Raw genomic sequence first — 24,752 nt, forward strand, 5'->3', positions numbered from 1 at the left:
ATAAATTGCTAAAGAAGACTTTCCAAAATAAACACACACACACACACACACACACACACACACACACACACACACACACACACACACAATCCTCAATACGATTAAACTGAGGACTGCTGATTTGATTTTATCAAAGTACAACAGACAGCTGTTATTGAAGGCTTTGTAACAGCAACTTGCTTTTGGAAACCAACAGGAATTGTGTAACCAAGTTGACAATTATAGACCACAGCATCAGTCAAACTTTTAGCACCCATTTTTTCAGCAGCTTATGAAGGGTAGGCATCAAAATTAATTCCCAAAACGAAATTTTAAAATTTAAAGAACTAGTTGCTTAAGAACTGCATTCATTGCATCTTCTTGGTGCTGTACATTTATTTTCTCCTGACATTTACACGCTAAGTACTATTAATCCAGATGTTCGAAGGAATGTGAAGGTATGTTAAGAGCGAGACTGAGAAGCAACCAGGATTAAAATAGTCAATAACTACTGGTGTTTAGAACTTTATCTACCTCCTTGTTATTCTTATAAATAATTTACAAGTCATGGAGACACGTCATCAAATACCAGGTGCAAAAGAAAGAATGAAAACTTTGCTATCTCTCAAAAACAATCCGTGTACCATTGGCAGTGCGTGCGCACATGCATGCACTCTAACACTGATATCTTCAGAAATCTAGCAAAGCTTTCATTCTTTTTTTGTATGCCCGTCAAAAACTACTGTTCATTGTGTGGCCTCATTTACTCCTAAATTATTCACATTCAGCCAGAACTTCCATTACTGTACTTGTTATTCTTCCATATTGAAATCTCTCCTCCTCCTGGTCCCTACAGTGGAAACACTTTTTCACCATCAAACCTACCAATCAGACTCAACCAAAGACCAATGTAGCACCCTGCCTAACACCGTTCACTTCTCCACCCAACTGTGATCTACCCCCACTGCCTCCAAACCACCCCTGTTAACTTTCCAGAATTTCTTAACGACGAACCTTGCCTCACCATCATTCCCCAAGTCCATCAACATGCAAACCAACAAGAATCACAGTCCATCTAAAAACTGATCCCAACCTTATAATCCTACCTGAAGACAAAGGCTCCACCACTTGTTTTGAACCACAAGGATTACCTGGAAGAAGGACTGCCAGTTGTCAGATACATCCACCTACAAACTTTGCCACAGTGACCCCATTCCAGAAGTTCAACAGAATCTCCAGTCACTGCTCAAATCCTTGGGCCCATACCAAAACCTCTCCCCAGAGTCCACCTCTCTACTCATCCCCATCGGCATGCAAGTCGCTGAAGTGGCGTCAAATCTAAAGACTTTCACCAGGCAAGCGGTCTACCCGACGGGAGGCCCTCGTCACACGACATTATTGTTATTATACCGCTATTGAACACAACTTACCACAATGCCCGATGGATTCCAAACCAACAACCTCCTTTCTAGTCGCCATGACCAACTATATCCTCAACCACAATTTCTTCTCCTTTGAAGGCATTACCTACTAACAAACCTGGGGTACAGCTATAGGCACCATCCTATGCTAACCTATTCATGAGCCATCGAGAGGAATCCTTCCCATACACATCGAATCTAAACCACTCACTTAGTTCAGATTCATTGACGACATCTTTGCAATCTGGATTAAGAGTTAGAACACCCATTTACTTCACCTGGTCCTTCTCAACCCAACAAGCCACCTTCCTGGATGTTTACCACCTCAAAGATAGCTACAATAGTACCACCATCCATATCAAATCTAGCCACCAGCAATACCTTCACTTTGATGGCTGCCACCTGCTCCATACAGAGAAGTTCCGTCCATACAGCCTAGCCACCCGTGGTCGTCACATCTGCAGTGACGAGCGGTCTCTCTCGAAATATACCAAGGGTCTTCCTGAGGTCTTCACAGACTAATTATCCTCCTATAGTGAGTTTAAAATAAGTTGCAACCTTTGACAGTTCAGCACAAAGCAAGTGGAGAGAAGCGTAGTTGCTAGTGTGTCCTGGACACATCAGCAAGTGACCACAGTATAATGCCAGGCCTTGCTAGGTGTGGGACCTGTCAGGCTCCCAAGACAGAGTGAACAGAAAGCCGCGCAAGCTGATAAATCTGCAATCTTTCTCAAACTTTTTACAGAAACTATTCGGTAATAAACTGATTCTCGCACATCTTACAGTTTAATTCGCCAGCTTCAGGATGAACTGGCTATCATTTCGTTAATTGTCAAAACTACTGCGAGAACTTCTTAGTTAGCAGCGAAAAATAGGTATTGCTATGAATTGGTGTTTGGTGTGTGATGGGTTACATGTTGCTTCATATTAAGTGTGGATGATATATTGAATTATTCTTTAAACTTTTAAGTAATCACTGCATTTTCAATTTCAAGAAAAATTAATGTATTCAAAGCACCCTGTGACAAACTCCTGAGTCAGGGAAAAAATTATAATAAAATATTCATTACTCCCTCATATCTCATAAATAGTCTGAGATATCCAAACAAGATTTTGTCAAATGATAGCACGCAAAGATGAGAGTGTTTCGCCATATCATTGATATGATAGACTTCCATATCTACCGCAATAAACGACTACAGATCTTTTGAATGAAGTAATGTAATTATTGAGAGCCATTGCTAGCTGGTGAAATGAGAAATGCTATTGGTTTTGTGACAATATAAGTTAAGAAATTAAAATTTTATTTCTATACTAAGAATGGGCTGTTTCATAAGCTACTGACCAGACTAGCACTCACTTGTTAGTGTAATAATACACCATTTCAGGATTATGTTGCAATTTCAAATGCAATGGAGTGTTGACCAGACTAGCACTCACTTGTTAGTGTAATAATACACCATTTCAGGATTATGTTGCAATTTCAAATGCAATGGAGTGTTAATGAGATGAATATTTCTGAACTCTGTTGCATTTGGACAAAAGAAGCAGATTTTAACATGGCAAGAAGAGAAGTTACGTATTCGTCAAAACTCATCAGTCCTCCATGAATCAATGTCTCCTGAACTGTAGACTCGGTATGACTGACATATCAAGACCAGTCCTGTTGTGCAAGATTTACAGTGGCTTCTTTGGTCAGCATTTCAACCTCACTGAGCGTAAACTACTGTTTGTTTTCTGCCACATTACTTTTCACCTAGGCCCATATACTCTGTGGGATTTTAATGAACATGATACAGAGGAAGCCTGATTCAACTATTCCGTTTACTGTTAGCCAGTTCATCTACCCTATAGTGTGATGTTTTGGCTACAGCACTACAAGTTTCATTACCTTCGCCTTATACATGCTAGGTTCACCTTTATCTGCTGGAACATTTCTTTGTACTCACTAATTCTACTGTCCTTCAATGCATTGTAGGAGCTTTATGCATCACAACAGAGCGGTAATGCGTTTTATCCATTACTACCGTAGAATTCCAAGGAATATTTTGCAGCAGAACTTTATCTTCCCAGCCCACGAACCTGTTCTCGGACAATACTCTTATTGAAAACCTCTTATTCAGATGTACTGCACTGTTATTAATGTAATGCCAACACACATTACAACGGGAGCTGACGAACATCGATGCATCTAACGTATGCCGTTTATTCATGGTCTGGCAAAAGGGGCTCGTTACCAGCCGATCCGCTGGCGGCGTGGTAGGGAGATCTGGCTCGCCACTGGTGTTACCTGGGCAACAGGGTCATGTCCCTATCCAGTCAGCAAAACATCAGAAGTCGCAACTAATTTTAAATGCACTATAACCATGTAGAAAAACGAATATCTCGTACCTTGTCTTTCCTATCTCCCACCACCTCCCCAAGCTCCACCGTCCAGCCACAGAGGAGCATTTCTCTTTTAACTCTGTACTCAGTACCATCCAGGATCGGAGCAGCTGAATTACATTCTCCGCCAAGGTTTCAACTACCTCTCATTGTACCCTGAAACGAGATACGTCCTGCCCTCCCACAATGGTATTCCGCTGTCCCCCAAACCTACACAATATATTTGTCCATCTCTACACAATGCCTGCTCCCAACACTGACCTCATGGTTCATACCCTGTAATAGACCTAAATGCAAGACCTGTCTCATACATCCTCCCACCACCACCTACTCCAGTCTGGTCAGGAACATCACCTGTCCCATCAAAGGCAGGGCTACCTGCGAAACCAGTCATGTGATCTACAAGTTAAGCTGCAACGACTGTGGTGCATTCTATGTGGGCGTGACAACCAACAAGCTGTCTGCATGAATGGCCACCAACAAACAGGCCAAGAAACTAGTGGACCACCCGGTTGCTGAGCATGCTGCCAACATGACATTTTACCGACTGTTTCAGAGCCTGAACCATATGGATCTTTCCCACCAACACCAGCTTTCTGAATTGCACAGGTGGGAACTTTCCCTGTAACATATCCTACATTCCTGTAACCCTCCTGGTCTCAATCTTCATTGGTCATCGTCCTCACCCATCCAACCTCCCTGCTCCCATTCCAGCTGTATATAGCCCTCATTCAACTATCACACCCAGTCTATTTCTCTCCTTTTTCCACTGCCCCTCTCCCCTCCCCTCCCCTATGTCTAACCTCCCAACTGGACATAACTGCACTATCCTCTCCACCTCATCCCTGCACACTCCCTAGCAGCACTACACTGTCTGCCACCCCTACACCCTACTATCCCTCCCCCTCCACACCCCAGTCAGTTCCTTACCCCCACTCCAATCACGCACTTGTGCTGCTGCTAGTAGTGTGGCTGGTTGGTTGGTTGGTTTAAAGGCGGGAGAAGGGACCAAACTATACAAGGTCATCGGTCCCTTGTTCCTAATGAAACAATGCCACAAGTGTGAGAATAAAACTGACGAAACATATAACACAAAACGAAAAGAAGGGAAAAACCACAACAACGAACGGAAGGCAACGAACGCTAAAAGGGACAAAAGAGGACAAGAAAACAACAGAGACACTAGAAACATAAAAGAGTAAAACATGAAAGCAGATTATGGTGGTTGGCCAATCACGAGAATAAAAACGGAAAGCCAGCCACTCTGCAACATATTAAAACCTCCACCCCATAAGGACTAGGGTGGAGGACACGGACAAAGGACATGTGCTAAAACCTACAGAGAAGTATAAAACCATCTCTCACAGATAAAAAGTAAAACTAAAGCTGCTGTGGAGGCATTGTCGCCAAACACTGAAGGCAGGGTGCTGGGAAAGTTAAAAAATCTGCCGCAGAGCGGCTAAAAGTGGGCAGTCCAGCAAGAGGTGGACGACTGTCATTTGGGAGCCACAGCAACACCGAGGTGGGTTCTCGCAACTGAGGAGGTAACCATTGTGAGCCACAGATGGCCAAAGCGGAGCAGACAAAGGACAACTGATTCCCTGTGGGAAGCCCACAGGGAAGACTTGCACACATTCGCAGTCTCCTTAATGACATGCAGTTTAGTGTGCATACTGTTATGCCATTCCTTGCTGCGTAAGAAAGAATGCAGGTCAGTTTCAGAGATGCTCATCTCCAGGAGCAGTTTCCATGTATCCTGTTTGGCCAGCCTGCCAGCAAGTTCATTGCCTTGGATTCCAACATGTGGGGTCCAAACGAACACCATTGTATGACAGGACTATTCCAGGGCAGAGATGGATTCCTGGATGTTCGCTACCAAAGGACGGCGATGGTAGCACTGGTCGATAGCTTGTAAGCTGCTCAGGGAGTCAGAACAGAGAAGAAACGACTCACCAGAACAGGAACTGATGTACTGAAGTGCACGAGATATGGCCACAAACTCTGCAGTGAATACACTGCAGGAATGCTGTTCAATATGGCCTCTGTGGACATGGGCGATACCAACATTACCATCAACCATCGAGCCATCAGTCTAAACAACTTCAGAGCCACGGAAAACGTCACGAATCGAGAGAAAGTGACAGCGAAGAGCAGCAGGGTTAACTGAGTCCTTAGGGCCATGTGAAAGGTCAAGGCGAAGCTTTGACCGAGGTGTACGTGAATGGACCTCAAGTAGAGGCGGTAAAGGGAAGGACTTCAGTTCGGAAAGAAGGGATCGCACGCAAACCGCAATCGTGAGCCCTGACCTGGGCTGCCGATGCGGGAGATGAACTGCCATGAGTTGAAAAATGAGACGGTAATTCGGATGCTTCTGAGAACTACGACTGTGTGCAACGTAACTGGCGAGCAGTAGTGCAAGTCGGATCTGCAATGAAGGGACTCTGGCCTCCACCAGGACTCTGGTCACCAGAGTCATTCTAAAAACTCCAGTCGCTAGGCGAATGTCACAGTCGTGCACGGAGTCGAGCAAACACAATGCTGACAGTGCCGCTGAACCATAAACCAGACTCCCATAGTCAAGGCAGGATTAAACAAGGGCTCTGTAGAGCTGCAGCAGTGTAGAGCAATCTGCAGCCCAGTTTGTGTTGCTCAACCAGCAGAGAGCATTGAGGTGCTGCCAGTACATCCGCTTAAGCTGACGAAGGTGAGGTAGCGAACTTAACTGGGCGTCAAAAACCAGTCCTAAGAATCGATATGTCTACATTACAGTGAGTTGATCATCATTAGAGTAAAGTTCAGGTTCCAGATGAACTCTGCGACACCGACAGAAGTGCATGAGAGACAACTTCGCAGCTGAAAACTGTGGGCTAGAGCCTTGTGAATGGCTCCCTGTAGGCACTGCTCCCAACACCAGTACTGGAGGAGCAGTACGAATGGCAGAAGTCATCCGCATACAGAGAAGGGGAGACTGACGGCCCTACAGCTGCTGCTAGGCCGTCAATGGCCACTAAAATTAGAGATGCACTCAATACAGAGCTCTGCAGAATGCCATTCTCCTGCATACAGGAACTATGGGAGGCACCAACTTGGACACAGAAAGTACACAGTGACAGGAAGTTTTGGATAAAAATCGGGAGCAGGCCCTGGAGACCCCACTCATAAGATGTGGCAAGGATATGTCACCAGGGCATGCCGTATGCTTTACACAAGTAAAGAAAGACTGCAATCAGGTGTTGGTGTCTGGAAAAGGCTGTTCGGATGGCAGACTCCAGGGACACAAGATTATCAACGGTAGGGCAATCCTGGCTGAGGCCGCCCTGACATAGAGCCAGTAGGCCATGTGACTCCAGGACCCAACCCATCCAACGCACCAGAAGTTCCAGCAGCTTACAGAGAACGTTGGTGAGGTTAATGGGCCGATAGCTATCCGCATCCAGTGGATTTTTATCAGGTTTTGGCACCAGAATGATGGTGCTCTCCCACCACCGCAATGGAAAGACTCCATCGCACCAGATCCGGTTGAAGATGACAGAGGTATCACTTGTAGTCAGACGAAAGATGTTTAATCATCAGACCGTGGATCGGAACCTTATTTGGAACAGTCTTTTTATTGTGCCTATCTGCGACTCAGCATCTCCACTATTGGTGAGTAGCAACTTTCCTTTTTATAATATTGTTACATTCCATCCTCGATTTTCCATTGTTTGATTTGATTATTCACCACATTAATCCTCCTATTGGAAAAATCATATAAAAATACCAAAACACATGCATAAATGCAGCAGTTCTACCTTCTCTGGCAAGTTAACTGTTGCTCAGCCAGCACAGTTTTCTGCAATGGCTTTAAGCTGATACGTACACGAGTGGCAGTCTTACTTTTTTCTATTTCTCAGGAAAATTAGCATATATGGACCCCATGACTATCAGCCCCATCAAACATGAACTTTAGGGACGGTTTTCACATAAATTAGATAGGGTGTACAGAGGTTAGTTATCTTATTATTAGATTTTAGGTGGTGTGCCAAATTTGAACATAACTGGTTGGCCATGTTTGAGATGCTCCCCTTGTAGGAGTGTTCAAATGTTAGTGCAGAAAACTACTTAACCTACAAGTTCATAAAAGCTATTGCTTAGAACTATGTTTTTCCTAATAATCTAAACAATAATTTCACAGGAAACCAACATTAGTTTTTCAGTAATTTTGACATTTGTGCACAAACTCACAAGCACTCAAAAACTTGTCAGAAGTAACTATGGAAGTCACTATCATGAAAGAAATATTGTATTCTGTAACGAAATCAACATTTTGTCTTCATCCCTGGGTAATACTGATATGGTACAATCACCAAATCAGTGACCAATGAGAGAACTTTAATATTGGCCATGTTTTGACTGCAGTTAAACATTAACAGTGGAACGCAGCTTCGACCAGGCCTTTTTTTTGAAACCTGCGCAGTAATAATTTCTACTGATCTGCAATACAGAAGTAACTTGCACAATTTGTAGTGGAACTACGTACTAAGGTTATAACATTAGAAGCCAGCAAGTTTCTGGATATAAATGTCCTTCCAGCAAAAGGAGCCTAACTACACATTTAGTAAATATTAGTTGCATTAAGTATCTTTATAGCCAATTCTGGAAGAAAAATTTAGCACCTTCTGTCTCCAGACTGCAGTCAACAGTACATCACAGCCAACTTACACATCCACACGTAAATGGTGGAATATAGGCTAAATAATGGAAGGTGGCAGGGGTAAAATACAAGGAGCGAAAGGCTATTTACAATTTGTACAGAAACCAGATGGCAGTTATAAGAGTCGAGGGGCACGAAAGGGAAGCAGTGGTTGGGAAAGGAGTGAGACAGGGTTGTAGCCTCTCCCTGATGTTATTCAACCTGTATATTGAGCAAGCAGTGAAGGAAACAAAAGAAAAATTCGGAGTAGGTATTAAAATGAATGGAGAAGAAATAAAAACTTTGAGGTTCGCCGATGACATTGTAATTCTGTCAGAGACAGCAAAGGACTAGGAAGAGCAGTTGAACGGAATGGACAGTGTCTTGAAAGGAGGATATAAGATGAACATCAACAAAAGCAAAATAAGGACAATGGAATGTGGTCAAATTAAATCGGGTGATGATGAGGGGATTAGATTAGGAAATGGGACACTTAAAGTAGTAAAGGAGTTTTGCTATTTAGGGAGTAAAATAACTGATGATGGTCGAAGTAGAGAGGATATAGAATGTAGACTGGCAATGGCAAGGAAAGCGTTTCTGAAGAAGAGAAATTTGTTAACTTCGAGTATAGATTTAAGTGTCAGGAAGTCATTTCTGAAAGTATTGATATGGAGTGTAGCCATGTATGGAAGTGAAACATGGACGATAACTGGTTTGGAAAGAAGACAATAGAAGCTTTCGAAATGTGGTGCTACAGAAGAATGCTGAAGATAAGGTGGGTAGATCACGTAACTAATGAGGAGGTACTGAATAGGATTGGGGAGAAGAGAAGTTTGTGGCACAACTTGACTAGAAGAAGGGATCGGTTGGTAGGACATGTTTTGAGGCATCAAGGGATCACAAGTTTAGCATTGGAGGGCAGCGTAGAGGGAGACCAAGAGATCAATACACTAAGCAGATTCAGAAGGATGTAGGTTGCAGTAGGTACTGGGAGATGAAGCTTGCACAGGATAGAGTAGCATGGAGAGCTGCATCAAACCAGTCTCAGGACTGAAGACCACAACAACAACAACAACAACAATGGAAGGAGTAAAGTTTGTAACTCTGTATAACTGGGGTGTTTGATCCCTGATAGACACATGAATAAGACTAAACATTCCTAAGCTACCGGACAACCTTAAGTTTTCGTATGATTGCCCTTCAAATCTGAACAGCTGTTTAAAAGCAAGTGGAACTGCTCAAGATTTGAAGTTAGTACATTTCTTTAAAATTATTAAAAGAATGCAAACAAGAATGCCACAGCCAAAGTCCACTTATGGTGTCAGTGGCTCTTGCACTGCATGCTGATGTTAGGAATTTGTTTAGTCATCGCCAACTGTGTAAGTATACAGTAGCCAATTAGGATCACTGAATAATGATTCCTTTTGAGATAAGATACAAGTTGGAGAAAGCTGTTTCCAGTATGACCTGGTTATGATTTTTTAAAGTTTGTTACTAATTTTCATATTTATTCGGCAAATGGAAAAGATTAGATGCACTGACAGACCTGTAATATGGCATGAAGCCTAGATTAGATTGCATTTCAACAATCAGTTTGCAAGTTGGCGATTCCAATGAATCTATGCAAAAATATGATTGCACAAATAGACTAACGCATAGTATAGCCTAAGAAATACATTCATCACTGCACTAAGCCACTTTTATACCTTATTTTTTTCCAATTTTGCCAAAATGTGACAATGTGATTGCATTTTAATCTATTAAAACAGCAAAACTCTAAGAACCATAAAAAATTATGGATCATCATTCTGATTAACTACCAACAACCCATTGCAGATCACATTTCTGAGCTCCATTCGTTAATCGTATGAATTGTTACCAATGATGGCACATTATGCTATAGCCACTAAGTGTTACTTAACCAAATATCACAGAGCATTTCTGAGATACACTCAGGGCCAAATGTACATGGAATCTGACCTTATATTAACAAAAATGACCTCATATCAAGGTTAACTTTGAAATCTTGTCTAAACAGCAATACCAGAGTACATCACCATGAAGTAGGATATTATTTGACAGGCAAAAATTTGAAGATCAAAGACAAGTTCAACTGTAATTGTCAGTTTACGAAGTGATGAGATTCTTAAACAATGCTTTTGTTTTAAGCAAGTACAAATTAGAATACTAAAGAACATGTCTTATGAATAAAAAATTACTAAAATTTGTGAATACACCACTCCCACATTGCTGAAGCTATTTTTCGATCTATACGATAACTTCTTGTTGGCAACTCAATTTATGTAATTCGTTTAAAGGCTTTTTACAGACACTTAGCAGAAGAGTAAGATAGTAAAATCAGCATCAGAATACACTCACCAACATATGAGTGGCACACAGCTGTTCCTCAGTTTGCACTTGAGACAACCAATACGACTGTCTCTACGAAGGATCACACGCTGCTGGTGAAGCTCTTTTACAATAACAGTGACTGTCAGTAGCTCTGAAGAAGTTCCAGACATGTTATGAAAAAGAGCATGGGCCTGATATCACAAAATTCAAAAAGAAAGGTTCTTTTTGAGAGCAATGTGGCAGAGGGAGGAAAGCAGTCTATTCCATATCGGTCAAAGGTGTGGCCACAGCATTACAGGAGGGGTGGAGTGGCAGTTAGCAAACGTGCACTGTGCAGCGAATTGCAAGAATGCTAGTCATTTCTGCAAGAATGGTGCATAAAAATCTACAAAAGTCCTGCAGTGCTGTCTATACATAATCACCTGTGGTCAGGTGTTTCTTACTGCTGACTCGCCAATGAGACAAATGTTCGTTCTGCAATTTCTTGCTCGCATGGAAGTGGACAATGAATGGACAAGGAAAATTCTCTGGACAATTCCCATTTCTATATCTTAGGACATGTCAATACACGTAATTTCAGAATATGGGCAACAGAAAATCCACATGTACATCAAGCAGTACTACATTCTGCAAAGGTGACCGTGTGGTGCAGGTTAATGCCACTGTTTGTTGTATGACCAGAAGATTTTGAAAGGATGAGTCCTGCAGTTCCTGTTGCCTATACAGTCAATGTTAAGCACTATGAGAGTCTTTTGCACACCCAAGTCTTTCCAACCTTTCCACAGGTGGATGTGTAGGTACGACCATTTTTATGCAAGGCTGCATTACTTCACACATTGCACAGCCAATGAAATAGCTACAGCAGTCATTTTGGAAATGCCAGCATTATTTACGATCATTTCCCTACAGCCTGGCTGTCCATATCACATCTTAATCCACTTGACTTATGGCTGTTGGGTGATCTGAAAGGTGTGTTCAACCCTTGAATTACCAACATAGCTGAAATGAAGTCGCACACTGTGCAACATTCTAAACATGACCCTCAAGACACTTCAATCTGTCTTGTGACATGCTGTTTCTCGATTTCAACTTGCAAAAAGTATGAACTGCATACTACACAGGTCTTGCACCAGTCTCTCGATAATTAGAAACCGATGTTTTGCTTTTTATGTGATTTCTGGCCCATGACAAGTAGAAACCAATGTCATTCTTTTTACACAGTTTTTGGCCTCAGGACAATTAAAAACCACTTCTTCCCATCCAACATTGTACAACCTTGGTGGAAAGGCTTACGTAACAGTACCACTACTGTTGATGATCGAACTTTTACACACACACACACACACACACACACACACACACACACACACACACACACACACTAGTAGGAAGGTGTAAAGTGCAATTCAAACCATAGTCATCATATTGCGAATCACCTGTCATTTGTAACTGATCCCCATATACATTAAAGACACTTACAGCATCATCAATTGGTAAAATTTTTATTGAATTTATTTTAGTTCCATGAAGTTTCCCCAGCATCAGTAATATGTCATTCAAATTTGACTTTCTGATCAGCGGTTCAATTTCTAGTGTTTTGAAACTTAACTATGGACACATTGCATATGGATTTTAACAGCATCCAATAATGATTGTACATCCCTCAAATGTTCTCTTGGCTCAACTATAAAATCCGTATCAAATTTTTAACCACCAAACACATGCTTTAGAGATCTAGATATGTGTTTATCAATAAAACATATGCAAGCATTAATGTATCATTTAGCAAAGTGATATTCATCAGAGTGATTATACAATGGTACCGGTTGGTAGGTTCAGGGAGGGGAACAGAGAGGTCATCGGTCTATCAGATCAGAGAAGGATGGGGAAGGAAGTCAGCCATGCTCTTTACAGAAACTGTCCCAGGAAAAAATTGAGGGAATTCATGGAAAACCTAAATCAGGATAGCTGGAAGCGGGTTTGAACCGTTGTCCTCCTGAATGCGCCCCTGTGCTAACCACTGCACCGCATCGCTCGATAATGGTACCAGTAGCTCAGTTGCGTGAAAAACAGGGGACCTCAGATTTGAAAAAAGATCAGTTCTCAGGATTTTTCCATTTGATACTACTTTATGGTATCAGTCATGAAAATACTTACAACAGTACATACTTTCCATTTTCCAAATCATCTGGGTCACTGCAGTGGACAACATTTGTGAGCAAACACCTACATGATGTGACGTACTGTTTCCTTTCTTTTTGAGTAAATCTATGTAAACTGAGGACAACAATTCTAAAGAACTCACCACACATTCCGTGAAAGGGTGAACCAATTCTTCAAATAAAATGATAAATCATTCAAGCTAAGGTTTCACTTGGATACAAATACTGTGCAGCAGTTGAGGTTGAGAATGAATCTGCTGAAATCAACCAGCCACTAAATCCAATGTGCATGTTACTTTTAGCATGCAAATTTTGTGCTACACGACATTTTTCAAGTGGTGGTTGTTTAACGCAGATATAGCAACAGCTTGCACAGATTTGTCCATAAGATATCAGCATGCTTTGCGTCATTGAAGAAAGATTGATCAAAATGTCTATGGAAGAAAATGAAGTAAGAAACAGCACAACTTTTTATCAAGTAGTGCATTTACCTGGTGGTTCAGGCACTACAGACTGTACCCATATACCCACCAAATCATCTTGTGCGAAAAGTGCAACGATTTAGGAGTCATCACTGGTGGTTTTCGTTAAACAAGACATCTCAGATGCTGAGCGGGGACATTTAAATATGGCATAGGTAGGATCTGCCCACCACAGCAACATTTTCAGAAATTCATGTACAAGCCAAGTTGGAAATGGAGAGATTCTAAAAGGTGTCTGTCTAGAAGACAGTGGCTATCAGTATTGGAGGTATCATGGCACTGCTATTTGCATGAGAAACAGCAGCTTAGCAAACCTACAATAGGGTCTGTAAGCCAGATCAGCAGTCTTAAGAATGTTGAGTTCGCAAAAATAATTTCCCTGTTTGAAGTTAAAGGCCAAACTGTGTGGTACTTAGTTGCAAAATTTGTCTTTCACAAATTAGCTGCCAATCCATCTGTGTGGAGGAGAGTATGAAGAAATTCCAGTAGCTGTAATATTTCCAGCAACAAATTATCATATAGAGAGAAGTTTGAAGGTCACTACTTTTTCCTCCCTTATGACATGACACCTATGATAAATACTGTGTATCCAAGATGTACAGCAGAACCTCATCCAGTTGATTCAAGTCTTGATATGCTTGAGTGTGTCAAATTTGACATCCAGTCCATGTTTATAAACAATCTGCCTTCAACAAGTACTACATGAGGTATGAAGGATGTCACTATTGTCAAACAATATAATCAATGTAAATAACCAAAATCATTTACATCACCTATGTACAGTTCATTTACTAAACTAATTCAATGTTTTTCAGACACAATACCCCCGTCTATATACATTGTTTCAATTCAAGATACGCTGCATAGCTAGAAATAAGTAATCACACGCAGACTAATTGCAATTGTATGCGTGCATGAACATTTCTGCACACTACCTGGTGTTCTACATATGGGCTCAACCTAGTCAAAAACCAATCAAAATTTAAAACAATTCTAACCATTACCATTACTTCGCTCTCACCCAGTGACAAGTACCTAGCGATATGTAACAATATCCAGAAACTTTTTGTTAACTGACTGGCTGCAGAAGGAATTATAGTTGACATTAACAGCAAACTCTCAACTACAACGAAAATCAAGCCATTTTATAAAGGATACAATTAAGATTTTCAAGATCTGTGTTTACTAAAGAAGTGTCTAACCATCTCTCACAATTTGGCCACCCCACTAACACACTGAAGATACAAGTTGGAACAGGAAATATACAGTTGCAGTTAGAGTGCGATAATGGACACCACCTGAAGATTCAGCTGTTCTAACAGATCCGATACCGATTGTACATAGTAATGAAGAATTACACTTTAAGGGACTCACCCATGAATCCTGCTGGGTAGTTCGGATCTGTACGGACTTTTCCATCGACTTTTATTAGCCGCTGCATAACTATCTTTGTCACTTCACTGTTTGTCAGCGCATACTTGAGTCTGTTTCGAAGGAAGATGACCAAAGGCAGTGACTCTCTAAGCTTGTGAGGGCCAGTGCTGGGTCTTGGCGCATAAACACCACCAAGTTTGTCCAACATCCATGCCTTCGGTGCATTTAGACGCTTCAAATGTTTCTTGGGCCCGCGAGCCTGAAAATAAAGAGTGCATTATTCTCCATTCACAAATATTTCTACTATGAAATAACATACCATCTGTGCCTCCATCCATAACCTCAAGTGTTTTTCAGCGTCCTCTTATAGGAATAAGCAGTAACGGTACCAAATTGCTACAATAGTCAGGTAATTATATTTCTTCCCAATTCTGAACTCTTTAGAGTTTTCTAGCTTCGCAGTGAGGCGGAAAAAGAAAAATCACAAAACGAGTCCTAAACCAACTCACATGTTAAATAAACTACGATACACAAATTTCGTAAGATTTCGAATCGCAATAATTTCCAAACATTCGGGGAGTTGAAAAACTAAAAATATCAAAATGCAAGCAAATCTTATAACTTCGATGATTATTGATATGTTGCAGTTTAGTTATTTCACACTCACCATTGCTGCTACTGTACCGGAAAAGGATGGCCACTACCAAGGATTGTATAATTGGCTGGGTTACAAAGATTCTTATATCGTCGTGCTGCTGATGTTAACAATCTCTGACTTGATCAAACAAAAACCTAATACCAAAATGCTCTAACTTTAGACATATGATTCAGTTCATAAGTTTTACCAACACTTATTTATCATTTTTACCCCAATATGTACTTGTTCGTAATTCGCGAGTTGCAATATTCATCTGAAGTTAGTTACATTATCGATAGCAAAGGGGGGAGTGTCAGTTAAACATGGCTACATGGGCAGACGACAGGTTTGGAATGGATGATGCAGACAAATCCGATACATCGCTGGATAACATATTATTGTCCGATGACATACAGGAGTGTATTAATGATTTTGACATCCCAGTCATGGGCAAAGTATTTGAACAACTGCCAGTATATACGACTTCCAAACTGTCAGATGAAAATACTCCGGAGTCCTCTACTTACCTCGGCCAGTTACACTCAAACGATGAAAACGCTGGGTATGAAGGGTTGTTTGTTTTTGTTCACGTGTTCCTGCGTGGTGTTTACAGTGATATGGTTCATCTGAATTTACACGTATCATTTTATTCTTTAGTTACATTTGCTGCTGGGACTTGACAATAATTATTCGTGCGAGAATTAACAATTCAAATGAGAGATAATCTGTCTAATTCCTTCTGGATGTACGACACAATCTGTTCATAGACAATGACTAACAACACTGCGTAGTACTAACAACGATTATGTTCGTTAATGTTTGACCAACAACAAAAATCAGGAAACATTGTTAATAGTTTGAAACAATTTATGCAGGTATATTCATCATACCATCAGCTCTGATCAAATATACATGCATATCAACCCAGGAAATTCCGGAAAAATGCCAGAGCATCCATCTCATGCTACTATAACAATAGAATCCACAGATCCTGCCACAAACAGGAGAGAAATTAAAAGGTATCATTGCGAATATGACGGTTGTAGCCGTACATATAGTACTGTTGGGAACCTCCGTACTCATATGAAAACTCACAAAGGTAACCTGTGCAGTTTGACTTGTTAATACGTTAGAACCATAGTGTTGTGTATTGGCACAGATTGACAATGTCTCATTTTTAGGGGAGTACAGATTCAAATGTTCAGAGCCTAGTTGTGGAAAGGCTTTCCTTACATCCTATAGTTTGAAGATACATATTCGTGTACACACAAAGATAAAACCATTTGAATGTAATCATGATGGCTGTGAAAAAGCTTTCAATACTCTATACAGGTAAGCAGACTTGAAGAAGAATACGTTTTATTTATCCATAGCTTGCCATATTTTGAATATTTGTTTCATATTGTATGTAGACTGAAAGCACACCAAAGACTCCACAGTGGAAATACCTTTAATTGTGGCAGTGAAGGTTGCCTAAAATTCTTCACCACCTTAAGCGACCTTAAAAAACATGTACGGACGCATACACAGGAACGGCCATACAAGTAAGTAGTACATAATTCAGGCAATAGCAGTGTGAGTATTTGATGTGAGAGTCAGCTGTCTGAAGTCTCATGATGTCAAGAATTGAATGATAAAATATGGATGTGGTTGACAGTAATGATTATCTGAGATTCGAAATTCTTTCTATGCACTAGGTCGTTTGACTTTTGTTTTTCCTATTGTATGGCTGTTTGAATGTGTGCTGCAGAAAAAACTGTTGTTGGGTTTTCAGTGGCTTCTGTTCTCAAAATCTAAAAGTGGAAAAAACAAAGAAAACATTGTATGGTTTTCTCTGTGAACTCTATGGTAGACACTTTTATGATGTTTGAAAACTATGAACCTAAAGCAGCTTAGGTCACCAACTTTTACTCATTTTTGTTTTTTCTCCCGAAAGCAAGTCAATAAATCATATATTTCAGTCATTTTTGTTTACTAATGCCATATAGAATAATAAAACAATGGTAACCTGCCTCACAGAAATATCATAAAATTTCATGACAGCAGTCATTAGCAGCCTTAATTAATGTAATGAAATCATTCTGAAAAAAATGCTTTAACACACAATCTCTTAATTCCATTGATGAGCCAATAAAAAAATTGAGTTTTTTTGCTACAGTTTTTCATTAACTTTCAGAGATAATTTTCAGTGCACAAAGCAAGTGTGATAAGAATATTGTGTAATGTTCATTCGGGATTGTTTTCTTGGAACGTCTTCATGTGGCAGTTGACAAAAAAAACTTTTCACTGAAAATGACTGTACATTTTGCACAACTGCATGAGATGCAAGCGGATTCTTGGTGATACAGTCCACTGATGTACAGCTGATTTTCGGTGTCTAACACCAACATCAAATGTTCTGACAAAGTGACCAACACAACTTAATTACCTCCCACCTTCCGTCTGTCCTACATCTCTAGAATAAAATTCGGTATGCTATAATGTCTACATGCATATCTGCCAAATCACTGGTAGTGTTTGTTGCAGAGGTAGTTTCACTGGCATAGCTGTTGACAATCCGCCTGTCTTCTGAAAGAAGCTGTCCAAATATGAACCAAGGATCTACTGTTAAATCACGAGTGCACCTAGTCAGTTAGTTAGCTAGCTAGCTAGTTAGTACATTCTCAACAAGGTCGGGGAACGTGTCCTCAGTATGATTTAAGAGAAGAATGTGGTATTCAGCAACCACAATGAGATGAATTCCAATGCTATACAGCTATAGTCTGTAAACTCAAGAGCAAGCAGCGCTCGTGGTGGGGAAAGTGGCCCTCCCTTTAAAAATGCAGCCACTGTCCTACAGGAGCACCCAAAATCAGTTGTCCATTACCTGTCTAGCGGTTAGATCGGCATGTAGTGATAGACATTGTTTCTGTTCGTGGGATCTTAGTTGCCCGTGTCAGTCAGTTAACTTTGTATACTCACTGATATACTTTGGTATCCAGAAGTGATGGATAATCACCCTGCATTGTAAGAAAATGTGCGGAATACGAAGAAGAGGAGGTATTTGTGGAGTAACAAACGTTTGATCGTCTCTAATGTTAAGGAGGCCACACAAAAGAACTGTCTGCTGATATTACCAGTCCCAATCAAAGGGCTGCGATTTATGCAAATGTCAGCCTCGCCACAATAGGACACGTAAGGAAGGATGCAAAAATAAGCTGCATGGTTTATTGGAGTCGCCATGAAGGGAAACTGATAATTTTGGGAGGAAACCCATCATTATAGACAGTTCACAAAATCGGTCATTCGACAAACAATGGAGAACTGTTACATAAACCAAGAAAATAGTGTCAATATTATGGAAATTATTTACTGCCGTGAAACAAAAAATACATTTTCCTTGGCAGTATGTCACCACAGATTTAAAGTGCATTCCGCGGCGGGGATGGCACTACCTTCTGAAACAGCTTATAGTAGTGCCTTGTGACGTAGATGTGTAGGTAGAGTGGAGACTCGCTCGCTCTTCAGTTTACTGACAGACTATATGCTCCCGTTACTGCCTGTACAGCCACTGTGCCAAACATGAACACTGACTTGGCCAGTGCTCTCCTTCAGGCGTGGAAGGTGTACAGAATGCTGACCGAGAAACAAGGAGGGTATATAAGCTACTTGCATCCACTGTCGCCCTCCCCCTCCCCCCCATCATCCCTTTAGGATGTCGTTTTATCAGCTTGATGAAGGCGACAGGTTTGCTCACTTAAATATCTTGCCCATTGAACATGGAGAACTGACTGTACACAAGTGGACTCCCCTCTCAACAATTAGGCTTCAAAAAGTTAAAGTTGGATTTACAATGGTTCCTTCTGTACCACAAAAACATTTCAATATATATACTTTTTTATATTATACATATATATTATTTTATGTTTGTAGCATACACAAACACAAAAAAAATTCTGCTGTTATTGAAATAAAACATTTTTCGCTGTTGTGTGTTTGTAGGTGTAAACCATGTGCCCATTTCTAGAAATGAATTGTGTTAAACTTCATTCCATATAAGTTGAGATCTGTCATGTGATCAATCTGTGGAATATTCAACTCTCAAACTATCAAGAAGTAGTAATTCGCACCCCACCTCATCCCACACTTTATTGCCAGTCAAGTTTCAAAAGACCATTCATGATTGAAGCTGTGAAATGCCTACACCCTGTATTAAAATAGTGATATTATTTGGAGAATTATTAAACAGGGAGTCATCAGTCAAACCTAACACAAATTAAATTCACCAGTTTGACACTATGTGTAAGACATGCGAATATTGAATGAAATCATTGAACAACATATTCAGTAGCTGCTTCATAATTGCAGAAGTCATTGGTCTAAAAATTAAATATGCTTAAGCTTACTCTGATAGTATGCCTATGGCAAAATAGGTTATAGTTGCCAGGGACATGTTCATTCATTCACACATAAGGTTCCAGAAAATCCTATCTTGAAGATCCTTCATGCATGTCAAATGAGTCAAGTTATACTAACAGGTAGAAGCAGCCACTGCTGGCTACTCCTGTAAAATATGCCAACAACAAATTATGACTAGTGTCAGTGCATTGGCACTGATAATTATGAGTTTCTTCAGATCACACAGACACCTTACAAGTCACAGACATCATTAGGTTACCGGTATTTAGTAGTTCTTGTTTCTAAGACAATGGGCCCGCTTTCAAGATGGCTCTTAAACCCCAGTAAGCCTTATTGACACAATCTTTTCTGTTAGTCCACCACACCTGATCCATTTTCTGTATCTAGTCTCACCTGATCCACTACTTTGATTAACTTTCCTATCTGTTCAGGAATTGAGTGCCATGCCCTTTCAAATCCTGTTTGCTGGGCACTGATGACCACGCAGTTGAGCGCCCCACAAACCAATTGTCATCATCAAATCCTGTTTGCTGTAGTGCTACTGATTGCATTTTTAAAATGTGTGTACACAAGCAGAGGTTGAACTGCAGTCAAGACGAATACTCAGTATGCATTGTCGGCTTTGACCGGTGACATAATGTTTGCCTGCTGTCACGTCGTGCGTCGTGTGTGTGTGTGTGTGTGTGTGTGTGTGTGTGTGTGTGTGTGTGTTATAGTCATCATGTTGTTTAAAGCATTTAATAGTTTCTCACGTTTCCTATGCCACTGGTGAAAATCAATGATTCATCATGTAGAATATACATTTTTTCTGTTGAACTGTATATTTAAATGTATGTATTTGTCAGTCCCATTACATTGTTTGTATTCTGGTAGCTGGTAATTGGGTGTGCCTTTTCTGCTATGAATGTTGTTAATAGTCTTTTTATCTACTTTAATTTTGAATGAAAGAAGTTGCTTGTAGATTAATACAGCATGACAGTCCACCTTTTGGAAAAGAAATTGATACCTTTTCTTTATTAATTTCTTATAATGAGCCCTGCACAAACATGAAATAGTGGAATTTGGACATTCCGTTATTTCAATTATAAGTGGTTTAGACTCATGTAGCATGAGTCCTGATTTAGAAGTAGCTCATTTTTTCTTAATTTTTTGTTGATTTGCATGTTTTACATTCAAAACTGTGGAAATTGTTTCTTGCAACTCTGCAAAGTTATTCAGTATTTTTTCTTAGATACCACAGTACAGATGAATAGCTCTCAAAAAGACCTTCATTAGTCACTGTCCTCTCTATCCAGCCTCTTCCCTGTTCCCATTCCAGCACTACACAGCCATCATTCCACCACCACAGCCAGTCTTTTTATTTTTCTCCTTTTCCGCTATTCCCCCCCCCCCCCCTCTCCCCACCTCTCCCCTGTCCTCAGTCTAACCTGCAGCACTTCGCTGTCTGCCATTCCCACCATACTATCCGTTCGCCCGCCCGTTCAGCTTCTTCCTTACCCCCACCCAGTCGCCACTTCCATCTACTCGCAGTGTGGTTTCAGTTGCCTGAGACTGCAGGTGTGTGTGTGTGTGTGTGTGTGTGTGTGTGTGTGTGTGTGTGTTTGTGTGTGTGTGTGTGTTGTTGACAAAGGCCTTAATGGCTGAAAGCTATAATTGTGAGAGTCCTTTTGTTGTGCCTCCCTGCGACTCGGCATCTCCGCTATATGGTGGGTAGCCACTTTCCTTCTCATAATATTGTAACTAAAGAGGTGTGGAGCTCCACAGATTTGAACCACAGCTTTAGATTGTTACAAAATATATTTTGTGTTCTCACGTGAATAACTCAGTTTATTTATAGACCTGCATTTTCTTCCATATAAGATGATACAAATATAACGTGTTTTAAAATTATGTACATTTCTTAGAGTGCCTCTAAATTGATGAGATGAATGGAGATTGCTTATTCATTGCTTGTAAGAGTGGATACCTTGACATTTTGATTGCAGACGTGTAAATTTTATTTATGTACGGTTAAATCATTCCATTGTTACAGGTGCCCTGAGGATGGATGCGGAAAGGCATTCACAGCAAGTCATCACCTTAAAACTCACAGTCGCACCCACAGTGGGGAACGTCCATATGCATGTGAACAGTGGGATTGTGGTCGTGCATTCTCCACTCCGCATAGCCTGAAGTCACATTCTAGGACTCATGTGCAGCAACGATGGGAAATTGACACTGGTGAAGGGAATAGGAACAAAGACTGTAACAACAACCAGGTCAGTGTATGCAGGTGTAGTATTTTGGTGTGAGACAAGGAATAGTTGCGCACATGCTTATGAGTTGAATTGACAAATATCAGTTGTGCCCCCTAACATAATGTTCTTGTATGTAACACCACACGTGGGCAAACAGAGGGAGAACAGAGCACCTTTGATAATTGTTTTGTTTCATTTCTGTATTATTTTCTTAAATGTTGATTTGATGATAGACTTACCTGTAGCTTAGCTCAACCTATAGGCTAGGTTGGAAAGTGACAGTTTTATTGTGAGATGACTTTTATTTACTTACATATTTATTTCACGTTCCATGGATCTTGTTCGCAAGCCAATTGAAAGGATATAGAATGTGTCAGATTGTACATAGTTTAGATGTAACGCGCATAAATAAAATAAGACACAATGTAAATAAAATATACCCAGTTAACAGAAAGTTTTGGTACACTGAGTAAGGATCAATAATACAGACAGTAAGCAAAGTTAAGCTATGCATTACAATCAGTAAATAAATATGTGAATATTGAATACCGAAATTTTGAATGCCTAAAACAGTGCTAAAAATAAGTATTTGTAAAACAGTAGTGGTGGTATTCATTTTCTCTCAAAAATTCATCAGCTACATTAAAAGATTTCTATATTAGGTACTCTTTCAGAATTTGAATGTTGGCAGTTCTTTACGAAGGGATTTGATATGTGGTGGGAATGCTTAATGCTGCAGTAATCAACTCCTTTTCGAACCAGATGTAGACTTTGCATGTCAGTGTGCAAACGGTTTTTGGTACTAGTCTTGTAGCCATATTATTTGCTGTTGTCTTTGTAGAGAGAAAAGTTATTACAGACAAAGGTCAACAGGGAAAAAAAATTACTGTTAGGGGGTGGTAAGGATACCCATCTTTCAAAACAAGTATCTAGAAGAGTGTCTGTGATGGACACAATTCTATATTCTGATAGCTTTTTCAGGCAGTGAATGTATTTATTTATTTTGCAATAGGTTGTTTCCTCCAGAATATAACAGTATATAATAGCCAACGAATGTGATGTGAAGCGAATATGCATAATTCTTGTTATGACGCATATCTTGCCTATAATCTAATTGCATCAAATATTTCTTTTGTTTGTTAATTTGGTAGCTGAATAACTTGTGTAAATATTGCAGGCTACAAACAATGAAAGAAGTAGTGATCTGATGGGAGAAATGTCTACCACAGACGAGAGTAATCAGAATGCAATCTCTGTGGCCAATGAGGCAGAAAGTGATAGTAAGTAAAAAATAAAAAAACTCTGTTATGGTTCTTAGCACTATTTGTATTTCCTTAAAGGTCCTGTAAATTCTGATTTTGTACATAGTTTGCACATACGGTGTAGTAACAAGTCAGTGTTAAGATAGTAAATACAATTCATACATGCACTGAATTTGAAATAATTAGTCAAGTGTATACATGTTGCATATTGGTAACATACATTTGAAAAGTCCGTGCAAAAATGAAACCTACTTACGTGTTTGGGGTAAATCTTTTTTATTTTTCGACATAGTCTCCTTTTAGACTTATACACTTTGTCCAATGCTGTTCTAATTTGTTGATCCCTTCCAAATAATAGGAATTGTCCAAGTCTGCAAAATAGCTATTAGTTGCTGCAATCACCTTGAATAAAATCTTTGTCCCGCCAGCCATTTCTTCAAATTGGGGAACCAAGTCTGGAGAATAGGGGGGATGTGAAAAGCCGATTTGCTACGAAATAATTTCTCCAAAAACATTCGTACTGGTAACATAGGAAAATATAGTTTTGTAAGCGTCCAAAAATTGTCTTAAATAACCTGGTTCTCAGGTAATTATACAGTGTAATTAGAGAATGACTGTTCTGAACAACGATGGGCCTACTTTTCTCAAAAATTTTAAAAGAGCACAACTACGTTTAAGCTAGGGAATGGGATCAGTAATCAGGATATAGAAAATTTAATTCCTGTATATGTCATAGTTCGTACATACTTAACCTGACACTGTGTCCGTACAGAATGAAGTATAACAAAGAAATGACTAAAATAAAGTTAAGATGGAGGCTCGGCAGAGCACTTAGAGTTCACAGATATTAAGTTTCATGGTCGATACAAACTATCGACGCCACAAAGTGCCCCCCCCCCCCCCTTTTCCCTGCAGTACGGAGTACTACAGATGTCCAAGGGTGAGGGCATGCGGGCATCGACGTCTGTGAAAATCGTGCGCGTAGGCAGTGTACCACAGATACTTCCATCTCGAACAAGGTGGGTTGTGCAGGCGGAGCGGCGAGAGGCGGGTCCACTTAGTAGCCAATCAGCTATCATGGGCGGATGAGACATCAGCCGGCCTGGGTGTAAGGGGGCGGGGCAGTCGACGGTGTGGTGGAGGTGTGTGTGGCCCTTAAGTGGATTGAGCCGTCCGTAGTAATGAAACCACATAGAGATGCTCGATCACACTCATGCGAGAGTGTGAGGTTGTGTGCAGTGTTGACGTGTATGGGACCGTCTGATGGTGGGACCTCGGTATCTGACAAAAGAATGAGCACTCGGTCGTCGAACGTCACTATAGAAACGTCGTTCACTCGGTGTGGCGGCACGCTGCAGGACAAACTGATAGTAGGTGTGTGTGTCTCCGAC

General features: G+C 40.5%; 2 protein-coding genes and 1 non-coding gene across 3 annotated transcripts in view; 1 reads left to right on the forward strand and 2 right to left on the reverse strand.

Annotated features, from left to right (window-relative positions):
- Nucleotides 1–15,616, reverse strand: part of LOC124711956 (40S ribosomal protein S4) — a 32,820-nt gene extending 17,204 nt beyond the window's left edge. Inside the window, exons 1-2 of the mRNA XM_047242226.1 lie at nt 15,495–15,616; nt 14,828–15,086 (exon numbers count right to left, since the gene is read on the reverse strand). Of these exons, the coding sequence (XP_047098182.1) occupies nt 14,828–15,086; nt 15,495–15,497 (262 nt within the window). The 5' untranslated portion in view covers nt 15,498–15,616. The remainder of the gene's footprint in view (nt 1–14,827; nt 15,087–15,494) is intronic.
- LOC124712813 lies at nt 8,090–8,224 on the reverse strand. Its single transcript, XR_007005628.1, has one exon. It is a non-coding gene; the product is annotated as a small nucleolar RNA SNORA16B/SNORA16A family (small nucleolar RNA).
- A 171-nt stretch (nt 15,617–15,787) lies between the features above and the next one.
- LOC124711859 overlaps nt 15,788–24,752 on the forward strand; it is a 41,166-nt gene continuing 32,201 nt past the window's right edge. Inside the window, exons 1-6 of the mRNA XM_047242098.1 lie at nt 15,788–16,026; nt 16,340–16,563; nt 16,646–16,796; nt 16,877–17,008; nt 21,895–22,120; nt 23,277–23,379. Of these exons, the coding sequence (XP_047098054.1) occupies nt 15,788–16,026; nt 16,340–16,563; nt 16,646–16,796; nt 16,877–17,008; nt 21,895–22,120; nt 23,277–23,379 (1,075 nt within the window). The remainder of the gene's footprint in view (nt 16,027–16,339; nt 16,564–16,645; nt 16,797–16,876; nt 17,009–21,894; nt 22,121–23,276; nt 23,380–24,752) is intronic.

This window comes from Schistocerca piceifrons, chromosome 8 (assembly GCF_021461385.2).
Source record: "Schistocerca piceifrons isolate TAMUIC-IGC-003096 chromosome 8, iqSchPice1.1, whole genome shotgun sequence".
NCBI classification, from domain to species: domain Eukaryota; kingdom Metazoa; phylum Arthropoda; class Insecta; order Orthoptera; family Acrididae; genus Schistocerca; species Schistocerca piceifrons.